General features: G+C 40.7%; 1 protein-coding gene across 5 annotated transcripts in view; it reads right to left on the minus strand.

Annotated features, from left to right (window-relative positions):
• Positions 1 to 376: 376 nt before the first annotated feature.
• chd6 (chromodomain helicase DNA binding protein 6) overlaps positions 377 to 12,566 on the minus strand; it is a 46,325-nt gene continuing 34,135 nt past the window's right edge. For all 5 annotated transcript variants that reach the window (XM_058778521.1, XM_058778522.1, XM_058778519.1 and 2 more), the window contains exons 31-38: positions 10,678 to 12,549; positions 9,820 to 9,959; positions 9,397 to 9,612; positions 8,430 to 8,906; positions 7,701 to 7,931; positions 6,367 to 6,510; positions 6,180 to 6,284; positions 377 to 5,397 (exon numbers count right to left, since the gene is read on the minus strand). In XM_058778521.1, the coding sequence (XP_058634504.1) occupies positions 4,315 to 5,397; positions 6,180 to 6,284; positions 6,367 to 6,510; positions 7,701 to 7,931; positions 8,430 to 8,906; positions 9,397 to 9,612; positions 9,820 to 9,959; positions 10,678 to 12,549 (4,268 nt within the window). In that variant the 3' untranslated portion in view covers positions 377 to 4,314. The remainder of the gene's footprint in view (positions 5,398 to 6,179; positions 6,285 to 6,366; positions 6,511 to 7,700; positions 7,932 to 8,429; positions 8,907 to 9,396; positions 9,613 to 9,819; positions 9,960 to 10,677; positions 12,550 to 12,566) is intronic.

A 12,566-nucleotide genomic window follows, 5' to 3' on the forward strand; every position in this document is an offset into this window, starting at 1 on the left:
CTCCGGCGTTTAACTAAAGTCGCCTGCTGTACTCTTTATTCCGGGACTTAATCTGTAACGCACACAATAAACAAATGTCCCGTTTTGTTGCTTGTTTTTTCATCTCATTTTATATTATACTTATCTTGCATCATTTGACATGTTTATCCTTTATACTTCATAATACTTAATTACAATTATTAACTATGTTGACATATAATATGTTATATGGAATTATAAAATTAATTTAAAACTCCACTGATACCATCTTTAATGACTTATTTACAGCATTCATTTTGTTCAATTTAATTAAATCACTGATTTGTGCATAAAAACCTTCACATTTAAAGATTGTTTGACAGGCAACTGATCAACATAAGACATATTGACTTGAAAGTTGAAAGTCATCTTTTATTGCACAATAAAAGATCACATACCATGGTTTGAATTATATGATTGGTCCACATCGGTGTACAGGAGCTATTTGAACAAAAACAAACAAAATATCCCCAAAAAAATTAAAATAAAATTACAAAATAAAATAATAAAAACACCCACGACTCTCAGCATTGCTGCAGATTTCATACCAAGAGTATAAGTTCACTTTTTATCTTGTGTAGTCATCCCAATATAGTGCACTTGCTTCAATGTAACTACGAACTTACAGTACTTCCTTGTCATGAACACTGACCATGTTATTCTACAAGATCTTGAGGAACAGAACCTCCAACATGGGCTCAATAGTGACGCAAGCGTGGTACATGATGCTCTACTGTGCCATGAACACTAAGGACTTAAGTTTGTCTGGCTAAGCAGTTGTTACAAGAAACACTCCACAGTAGCCTGACTTGCATACACTTTTAAGTATGCGATGTTGCTCTGTTTCAGACGTTGTGACTGGGTCTTTTTAGCAGGTCCTGACATGCAAACACTGACAGTGGCAAAGCAAAATCCAGTCTCCTACTACGTGCATATTAGAAAGCATCGGAAATATTGAATGCTGACAGAGTGATCAAAATGACACTGGCATATGATACCACAAATTTCCCAATTCTCACTCGCCATCGGAAATGCACTATGCAAAGCTACTACAATGATCTCCCTTTGATCAACCCATTCAAAAATGGAGGTAGGGGTCCAATGGGAAGGCTTTCGAGAGTATCTGGGAGCAACTATCCAGAGACGTATTTATACACACAGATACAGTCAACATTACCGTTTTCAGAACAGTTCAGCTTTTATGGAAAGTAAAATGGATCAGTGTAGACATCCCATATAGGAAAACATCCAAAACCTGGAGACGGCAAGTTTATGTACATGTTGCAATACACAGGGAGACAACGCTGAGACAGTAAAACAATAAATACAGGTAAAAATTGAAATTGATCAGATGTTTAGATGAGCTACCAAACAGTTTCAGCTGGGGAGAAAGACAAAAATAGGTATCTGGAGTGTTACTAGGACACGGAATTGAATATATATTCATAGATCTTCAAATGAGCCCAGATACTGCACCAGGGAGACTTTCTTTTCAAACGCCGTGATTCAAATCGAATTAAACTGGAGTGTTTTTCCAACAATATTGTTGTGTTTTCAAACTGTACATTTCCAACAAACAGTACATTTATAAAATCAACACACTTACAACCAGCAACGCAGCATTCTCAGTCTAACAGTCTGAACTCTCCAGTTGTACATATACTGGCTGTGCTTCTCCTGAAATTTTGAAGGCCTTTAATGGAGTTACGAACTCAAAACGTCAAAAGCAAGGATAACACAATCATCCAGACGTCTAGACGAGGTGCGTTTTTGTTCACCAGATGTTACTGAGAAAGCAGTGTAGGGACAATAGAGAAAGATCTGAGGTAAGCTTTCAGACTAACAACGAGACATTTATGAAAGTCGAGTAGACTTTGTGCTTTGCGATACTGCTTTGAATGAGTTGAGAGAGAATAGAGGCCTGATTATGTTATTTGAAAGGTTTAAGGTTTTATAACCTGACGTTTTACACAAAAAAAGCACAAGGCGGCCAGTATCTGTACAACTCGATTTTAACTAGTATGACCAAGACTGCTTCCCAAAACGTTGACACTGTACACAAGTATTTTGATATATATTTTCCAACATAAAGATGTAACAAACATCCATATATAAACCACTAAATAAGGCATTGCAAAGTGAACACAATAAAATAGATGTGATGAGAAAGGGGAAATGTCGTATTTGGTGAATTTGGCAAAGTAAAAAGAGAAATAAACGCAAAATAAATTACAACATGGTGTCACAAATAGTGTGACAAGGCAACAACAGCATGTTTTTTGAAGGTGACCATGATTTGTTATTTTTTTTTTGTTTAGACAAGAAATTTACAGTACAGGTTTACATAGGTCAAAATGTACAGGAAGTGACATGTGCAAGCGTGCGCATGCGTCCACACGAACACACATAAACAAGACGGAACACAATTACAGGTAAACATTCACCAAAAGACTGTGCAAAAAATGTTTTCACATCCGAAAACTGAAAAAAAAAAAAAAAGGAAGATGAAAAGGTGGAAAATGAATACTCCCACAAAAGAGAGACCCTGTTGAGACTGGGGGAGAAAACGAGTTAAATTATCTCTGGTTATCAACTAGTGTAAAGTATTTCAAATAAATGAAACACTAGTGCTGATTTTATTTTTTTTTTACACATCCTCCCAATATGAGACATACTGGTGAGGAAAAATAACATTGTCTGCTTGTAAACAAAAGTAACAGCAATATACAGCTAGATAGATTTACATGTTTTCAAAAATCTCGGTAGGTTTTACTCTACAGTATTTTCAAATGCACCAGAGAAAATAAGAGCAATGTAACCCATGAGGAGAACGAGACGCTCTGACGTCTTTCTGTCAACCCCATCACCTAGGGGCTTTAGTGAAGGCAAAAACAAACAGGGATTTGCAAAGATATTTTTGTATTATTTTGGGTAAAGGAATATTTCACCCAAAACTTAACTTTCCGGCACAATTTATTCACCCTAATGTTGTTTCAAACCTGTAGGAGATGTTTTGAAGACTGCTCTTCCCCACATAAAAACACAATGACCAGGGGTTATCAAACTTCAAGAAGAGAAAAAATGAGAAGTAGCTCAAATGAATTATGCACTATATTCCAGGTTATCTGAAGACAGAAGGTAGCTTTAATAAGGAAAAGTAGTCATACGGAGTAGTTGTATGGCCATTTTTGCAGCTTGATAGCCACTTCTTAATGTGAGCATGCGGCTTTTATGCTCCACAGAAGACATTCAGACGGGTTCGAATGAAATAAGGGTGAAATGTTGACAGAACTTTAATTTTAGGGTGAATTATCCTTTTAAAATTCACTAAAAACACAGTTCTCGCAATTTTCTACCATCTGCTTTCCATCAGCCTTATTTTATAAGGTCATGTACCAAAACCATTTAGAACCAAGTCTCATCTATGGCACTAACCCTTCACTTTTGAACTTGCAGCACCCCTAAGAATATATAGCCACCTCTATAATGATTAGTAGTATCCCAACTGGGGCATCTTATCAAAGCAACCATGTGGAAATGACATCAAAAACAAGACAAACAAAACAAAAGATAAATCAATCTCAGGATTGTTCTTTGCCATCAATTTCAAGCCTTGCTCTTTTTGAGTTTCCATTGCACTCACCATGTTGCACTCATGCCACCTATAGCTTTGTAAAGGATTTAGGTTAAAATCTTCACTAAAATGAATACATAGCAGCAAGCAACTAAGAACAAAATACTGTGATCCATCAAGACTGTATCAAATGCAGCTCTGCTGGTACTCTACCAATGGGATGAGTGTTTTCTTTACATTATTCTGAGAAATGTTTCAAAACACAAATCTAGGTCTTATGCAACTATAGGAGCGTGATCCGAAACACCATTACGAAGTGAGACCGCCGTCTGTTTTTTGCACAATACCAACATCCTACCGCTTTCTGAGAATCTGTGAAAGATGCTAGTGAATAACACCTAATCGAAGGGGAAAAATGCTAGGGTCACTAAGAGCGTTCTCCGTCAATAGACAGAATCGTCTGAATATCCATTCCCATGATGCAAAAGGAACACGCTAACACCAATGATGATGTTGTCCCTTTTTTAGGATTTGCGACCTCTGAGTGTTTGCATGCTTCAAGTGTCCATTTCTTTAGCACACACTCAGAAGGTAGAGTAGATGTCAGTGAAATTACAAGGGCAGATCTATAAACAAATACATTGATAATCAAAGTCCTATACACAAACTTTTACCGACACGACACACACAAAAGTACTGCCGCCCAAACGTGAGGATGCATTCTAGTCTCCACCGTCACAAGAGCCTTGAGCATTTGACTCAGTTTCTTCTCCTATCTCGTTATTGTCCTTTTCTTCAGTACTTTTATCCTCAGAAGGCCCTTTTATAGGGTCAGAAGGATCTCTGACCTGAGCTAAATCTACATCAGGTCCGCCTTCTTCCATTCTGCCCTCTTGGCTCTTTTGTTCGGGTGTCTGCTCGTCTTTAACCCCCTTCGATTCCACACCATCTATATGCACACCAACATTGCTGCTTCCCTCCTCTGCTCCTTCCTCCCTAACCTTCTTCCTCTTCCTCTTGGGGCTGCCCGTGCTGTCTGCTGCGGGCATAGCGGGCAGCGCCATTATACTGCCAGGTGGCAAGAACATATGCGGATACAACAGACTATGCGACATTCCTGGGATTAGAAAGGGGTTAAAGGTCAAATGGCTGCCGGTGCTTGTGATGCTACTACTACTACTGTTAGTGGCCGCAGCTGAAGACACCGAAGCGGACACTTTTTTCTCTTCCCCTCCTTGCTTTGCATCCTCCTTGTTCCCGTTCTCCGTGCTCATCGGAGAGCTTGCGTTCTCACGCTGAGGCGCAGAATCTGAACTGTCCGCCGGGCTGGAGGTTGAGGTTGAGGTTACGGTTGCGGAGTTCGTCGAAGTCACGCTCGCTGAAGTGGAGGATGTGGTTGCAGTGGACATCGTAGACGTCGCTGTGGACAGCGATTGATTTATCATTCCACTCATGTGAGCGCTGTACATGGGCGGCTGCACGGCCGCCATGCCATGAAGCATCATGGGCAGCATGCTGAGTCCATTCTTGGCATCTTCTCCTGACGGTACAGCGGTGGCGAAACCGTGAGGAAAGCCCATGATACCGGTTAGCGGAATGCCAGGGACATTGCGGAGATTGGGTAAGCTAACCAGATCCATGCTGCCAATGAGCCCACCGTTCATGAAGAGCGGACCCATGCCAGCGGCGAGCTCAGGGGCTTTGGGCATCTCGTTGCGGGGTCGCCTGCCTCTCCTACGCGGACCAGGATCCCGACACACGGGTCCAGAGAGGATGCGTGTGAATTTGCCCTCCGGTAGAAAACCCTGGGATAGTGCGATACGAAAACTTAGCGTTGGTTTACAAGGAACAGATTCATCCAGTATGTATAAAAGTCAAAGACTATATTATTAATGTATAGGATAAAAATTGCACATATATATGATATAAAATTTAAAGTAGTTTCATTCAAAATCATGATCAAAATCAACTCTCATTAATTGCAGTTAAAATGTGCATACATGTTATATGTCATTGCAGAACTCATAAACTTGGGTTGGATTTCAATGGAATGGATTTCAGTGAAACACTGACACTCAAGCAGTTAAGATTTAAAAAAATTTTTAATATGAGCATAATACTATAATAATATAATTTAAACAAATAAAAACAAATTCAGAGTTACCATGCCTACCCTAACAACAAATGAATATACAATAGAATATTATAAACTACAGTATAGATTATTATAGACATCCATATGGGGGATTTCATGCAGATCACACGAACACAGAACCGGTGAAATTTTTGCAGTAAACATTTATATTGTTAGTCATCTAGCAGATGTTTTTTGTCCAAGACAAAATATAAGGAGGGTCAACTAAACTCAACTCAGCTCAGCTCAGCTCAAAGACTTTAAAGTGCTTAAGCAAGATTGAGATTTCTTCCACTCTGAACCTATACATTTCAGGCAACATTTAGATGCTGAACCTTGACAATTAGCACATGTTCCGTTTACTACATATTCACAAGTGGCTTCACTGAAACAATCTCTGCTCCGCTTCTTGCAGTTTCCAGTCTCTTTCTAGACAGAATAAATATGACTCACCGAGTGCTTCACCACATCCGCCCAATCAGGCGCCACAGAGTATTCTGAGTTTGCATCCAGCCATCGGGAGAGCTCTTTAATCGCTGGAGCCATAGCGCCTCCAAGCTGCAACGAGAGGAATTGTCGCATTAAATTTAAATGAAATAAACAAGAAAGGATATAGGAGTATGTTTGTATGTTTTCTTACCCTGCGGCCTGTGTTTCTGTGCACTACTGGGACTCTCTCCTCCCCAGTTAGAGAGTTGACGTCGAGCTTGGATGGGTCTTTGCAGCGATGCCTTCTCTGTTTTGGACGCTCCAGGAAACCATGCAATATGTTTGCATTCTGAGACTAAGAAAGAAGTGCAATATAAATTAGGTTATATTAATGCATTAAATATCAAATATATTATTTGTAACAAGACTTATAATATATAATATATATTATAAGCTGTATACAATAAACATTTACTTTTAGGATCATTCGAATATCTTTCTAGATGGAAAAATAGTGTTAACAACCTTGTAATTTTTTTTTTAAAAAAGCTCCTTAACAGTACATACATCAACATGAAATTGCATTCACATATACATCTGTTTTAGTAGTAATGTGACATACTTACAAGTAAAACAGGAAATTTAAAATGTAAGAAAAAAAATAAGCCTTAAAGGGGCTTGGGGGTACAATGCTGTTTCATGCATTCAGAGTTGTTTACACTGTTAAAGAGTTGGATTCTCATGCTAAGCATGGACAAAGTTTCAAAAGATAATTTGGATGTATAACAGAGTATTTCTGTGCCAAAAATCTTACTTTCGGCTTGGTACAAGTTTCGGAGAGTTTTTTTTCGATCATGGCTCTTCATGACGTAAATGAGGGTGGAACTCCTTATATGGGCATTTCTCCCGGAAGAACGCGACCATGCACGCGTCGACCAGAGCGAGAGCAAGAGGACTCGCTCGGGAAGAATGTCTCTAAAGAAGTGTGTTTTTGGTTGTGAGGGAAAGACAACCTCGTTCAGCTTCCCGAAGAACCCAGCGTTACGTAAACAGTGGATGCAGTTTGTTTTTCCGGGGCAGCAACGGAGTTTCTCAAGTGTGTTTGTTGACGAACGTTTTATAAACAAGGCCCAGTTTGACGCTGGATTTGCACATTGTTTGATACTAAAAGATGGAGCGGTCCCAGCTATAAAAGATCCCGGTCATGATTCAGAACTGCAGATGGGAAGTGAAACAGCATCAAATGTCTATGTTTTGTTGGCGATCAGCGCTCAAGTGCTTGTCACTCTTTAACTCCAGGAGCTCGGCTTTTTCCAGAGAGAATCGTAAAGCTGTATCTTTCTTTTATAAATATGATAAACCTAAAGACTTTTTAGAGATATGAAGGATGCAATACTACTCTATAGGTACTCAAGATTAACATGAGATTGGGTGAAACTGTGTGTGTTATGTCCCCTTTAACTTTGTCTAATAAGAATTTAATCTGTGTTTGTAATTTTCGAAAGAAAATGTCACAAAAATATCATGAGTTCTGTTCTAACTTACCGGAAAAGCAGAAAGCTCCATGTTGTAGTTAGGGTTTTGTCGGAGCCATTCCATTAGGCCTTTATTGGCCGTTTCCCTGTCCATGCTCACATTCAGGGTCTCTGAGGCTGGAGGAGGAGCTGGAGAGGGTGCTGGAGGCTGAGTAGGAATTGTAGTCTGGGTGGCTGGAGGGCCTTCCGACTGGGAGGATGTGGAGGACACAACAGGGTGGCTGATACTCTCTGACCCGCTCTGTGGAATATACAAAGATAAACACAACACTTGCCAGTTATATTGACTTATTTATAATTTATTTATTTATTTTAGTGCCATATCAGCATCAAAGGCTTTTTTCATGGCAAGTTTGAAATAAAAACTTTGAAAATAAGATTCTTTCAACATCACAAAAGAGACTATATAAGATCTTCCATATTAATATTTAAAATATTGTCCCATTATACCCCCAAAAAAGTAACATCAAAAAAGTACCCCAAACCATTTCTGAAGAAGACTTTAATCTTTTATGGTGCTTTTTTTTTTTTTAACTTCTTTGAGCTTGGCGGGATAAATCATCACTTTCAACTTTTTTAGTTTTTTCAACTTTCTTTACACAGAAAAGAAGAGTAGATTTGCCAAGCATCTCCTTTTATGTTTCACAAAACAAATTGTACAATGCTAGAATCACATGGGGCCATTTTCATCTTTGGGTGTCCTACTATATCCACTTCATTGACATGTGTTTCCACAAACCTGTTGTTCAGGCAAGTTGACGCTCCGTCCCTTCATAAAGCTGAGATCAGGAGTCTCCACATTTCTTCTTCGTCCTCTCCTCCGTCTCAACATTGAATCATCACGACGAAGACTGCCGTTGACAATTTGCCCTGTGACAGGGTGAATCAGGCCAGCCTGCAAAATGCCAGCCATATCCAATCCCAGTGAGCTTTGTATGGAGCCTATCCCAGTTATTTTATGGGGCGCTGACTGGACAGTGTGGCTCATCTGACCGATTGGCCCACTGTCTCCACCAACTGTTAGCTCTGTTGGTTTGGAGAGGTCAATAGCGGCTTCCTGCCAGCCATTAAGGAGTAGAGCGTTAGCACGATGAGGCACGCCAACCTGGATCTTTTCTCCAAGATGGCTTGGTTTGGCAAGGACTTCTGCTTCGAATTCAAACCCACGTCTTGGACGTTTGAGCTCAGGGAGAAATGCTGGGGCCACTAACCGCTCCTGATGGGACAAGAGTTGTAAATCAATTCAATAAAACTACAATATCTTCATGTTTCAGTTAATTAAATCTAAAAAGTTTTGAAACAAATCAAAGGAGGAAAATTCATATTAAGCAAGTAAATAGCATGGTTTTACCAAAACTACAGCTTTAAACACCAGTGATCAGTTTAACTGTATGGATGATATTCAATGCTGGGCTATAAACAAATGCAATCCTGACATGTATTAGCTGTTTGATGATATTTACATTGTGAGATGGATAAATTTCCATCGTTTTTTTAAACAAACCACAATTTAGACACAAGACACTTCAAGATCCCATTAATGTCCATGACTTTCAGTCTGCAAAATCACACTTTGAAAATACTCTGATATCTCCAGTTTTCATTAATATATATTTTTTCCAGATACTTCCAAAACCTGATTTGAATTTAAGGATTTGCAGACACCTTGAAGAACCTCCTGTCTGATGATGTGATCTCACACCTACCTTTGGTAAGTGGGATACTGTGTGTGAGAGGTTAAAGTTAAGGCTCTGAGATATAGGCATTCTGGTATGCAGAAATCCTGCCCTCTGGTGGGCACTGCTGGGCACGCAGGTGTTAGCCAATGAGGTGGGAGATTCATATTGTTGACTGGAGGAAGGCCACTTCCCCTTTAAGATAGTGTGGCAGATACTGTCAATACGGTTGATGATCACTCTGTCCTGTAGGGAGCAAAAAAACAAAACAGCGTATGAATTGGGTCTAACTGCAGAAACAGGTGACTGATACATGTCTAGTGGTATGCTATGGGCCGACAACAGCCTTACTTATTTAATTTTCAGAGAAGACTTTCACATTTTCAGCAGAATATGCAAAATATCTTTTCAGTATAACCAATTGATGAAGAATGGCCACCAACAGGACAATACCTTAGGCCACTCTGAGAAGGAGAAGAGTGCTTTCTCTTGTAGAAGCTGAGCAATGGTTGGTTCCCTTATTTCATGGACACTGTCTGCCATCTCACATATGGGCAATGCAAAGCGTGGTCCATCAACATCTCCCAATAATGCTAAAAAACAAATAATTATTATTCAAACCATGCTGAGAGAGAAAGAGACTAAAACAGTTTTTTAAATTATTTATTCCTTATGTTTTCCATTGGGCTTTTGAACATAGTAAGAAACAATCATTTATCAGCATGCAATGTGTCTGAATAAGTTGGGCAGTACAGAAAATATTAAGTGATTCCATCAAGCAAATCTGACTAGTGTTTGTCAACAATTAGAAATAACTGATGACAAACTGTTGAATTATTTAATGCACAGTAAAGGTGGTAATGCGGCCACAACATCAATAATTATCAATAATTCAACAGTCAGGAGTCAGTTATTCAATTTTTATCATTGTCTTTCTTCTAAAATGTTTTCAGCCCTAAAACGGATCTGTACATACTTCTGGTACCGATAAAGGGGGCCTAAAATAGCCAAAGTTAGTTTGCTGGTCTCCTAACCCGTTCAAGTTGATCCAGTTTGCTAGCTTTTGGACACTTATTAAGTGTTCAGACTTGGAGAACAGCTGTCTAACAAGCTAAACACCAACGTGGCCAGGCTAGGACACCAGCTAAGTCTGCCGAGATGCTTTTCTCCAACAGGGTAAACAGCCCAAACTGCCATTACTAGTTTTTTAAAGAACGAAATTAAATATTCTACCTGCAACTACTACATATGACTAACAGAATCAGAAACAAAACATAAAAGGTAGAAAGCTAAAGTTTACAGCCACAGTACCTGGTGCCTTTGCACCTTCATCTTTTATCTTGTCCTTTACTTCCAAAACCTCAGTCTGCTCAAGGTGAGGGGTCTGCGTAGTGCTATCTGGCTCAGGCTTCACATCTGACACCACTGGATCCACGAGAAACTCTTGTTTTGGGACCGCGTCAAGGCCCGGGGATACAGAGGTGTCAGGTAAGGTAGTTGGAGACGATGGGAGTGAAGAAGGCATAGGGTAATCTGTTGAAAGAGTAGTGTCAGTTAGATTGCACTCTTCTATTGGCTCTGGCGGTTCTTTGCAGGTTTCTTCCATCAACTGCTGTTCTGCTGTGTCTTGCTGAAACGCTTCGCAAGGTTCCTGCAGGGTCTCGTCACAAGTTAAATCATAAGACTCCTCTAAAGGCACTTTTTCTGGCTCTGTTAGAGGCTTTTCATAAGGTTCTTCCAAAGCCACTTCACAAGGATCTTTCAAATCTCCATTAGAATCGTCAAATGGCACCTGGCAGTCCCCTTTCTGGGATTCCTCGAGACAATTTTCCCTTGGAGACTCTATTGAAGGCATCTTGTCGATCTCATCTTGAGTATCCTTTGTCTTCGGACTGTCTGGAGAAAGGTCTTCTTTCTCAAAATGAAACCCTACGCTTTCAGTTTCTTCTTCTGGACTGGGAACACCATGTGTGATGTTGGAATCACTAAGCTTGTCCTCTTGCTCCTCACTAATGGGATCTGTCTGGTTAAGACTCACATCTGGGAGTCCAAGAGGTGGTGGTGGAACATATTCTGGAAGACTGGCTGACAAATCTGTCTGATCCACAGAAGTATCTCCAACATTAAGGTCTTTGAACAACATGAAGCTCGGTGCCAGAGGTTCAACAGGGTTGCTTTGAGAGTCAGAACTAGGCATGCTCAAACAGTCGGTGAGCGTTTCATCACCCTCCCGTCCATCTTCTGGTTGAGGAGTATCAAGAAAGCTGGGTTCCAAAGTTTGTGCTCCCAAGATGGGATCAGTCTCGTTGAACATGTCAGAGGTTTCAGCAGGATCCGAGCTTTCCCATGGAGTTTGAAGTTCATCTAGTTCCACAGAAGGAGCCATTAAGCCAGTTTCCTCTGAGGACCCTTGCTCTCCAACCAGAACATCGCTGCGAAGTTTCCCAGCGATGGAGTCCGCCATGTCTCCTTGAGACCCATTTAACTCCCCTTGCACACCGTAAGAATTTAGCATATTCTGCCCACCGGTTGCAGAATTGAACGGGAATCCATTGAAGGTCTCTTTACCAGATTTGCCATGTAGTGTGTCTGATGTCAAGCCTTCATGTTGTAAAGACCCCAACTCCAGAGAGTCATCCAATGGAGGACAATCCAAAAATCCTTCCCTGTTTCCTGTACCTATCCCCAGGGAACTTCCAGACTCTGATGCCACCACTTCTGTGGGCTGGTGATGCCCATGAGTATGGATGAGTTGTGTTGGTGTGTGGTGTGAAGATGTGGGGTGATACTCTGGAGGTTGTGGGGACTGACAATGCCCAAGGTTGGCATCATACAAGCAGCAATGGTGGTGGGGCAGGCCTGGGACTGGATATCTGTGGTTTTCTTTATGAACGTAGTTCCGGTGGGCCTCCAGGAAGGATAATTGGGGGTCATTGAGGATGTAGAAATCAGTTCGACTCAAGCCATGCTTAGCGACCCCAATGAGAAGATCACGGTCATGTTTGCCACACTCCCACCAGACAGGCAAATACAAGCTAGGGCGACAAAGCTGCAGTCGTGCCCCCAAGAGTGGGTGGCGCAATACTTGCTCGCGGACCTTTCTCAAAAGCTCGATACGGTATAATGTTCGGGCAGCTCGCTCTTCTGTAACAGGCTCCACAAACAGTGAAGGATCCACATTACCTACATGAGACAAGAAG

This window comes from Onychostoma macrolepis, chromosome 06 (assembly GCF_012432095.1).
Source record: "Onychostoma macrolepis isolate SWU-2019 chromosome 06, ASM1243209v1, whole genome shotgun sequence".
In the NCBI taxonomy this organism is placed as follows: Eukaryota; Metazoa; Chordata; class Actinopteri; order Cypriniformes; family Cyprinidae; genus Onychostoma; species Onychostoma macrolepis.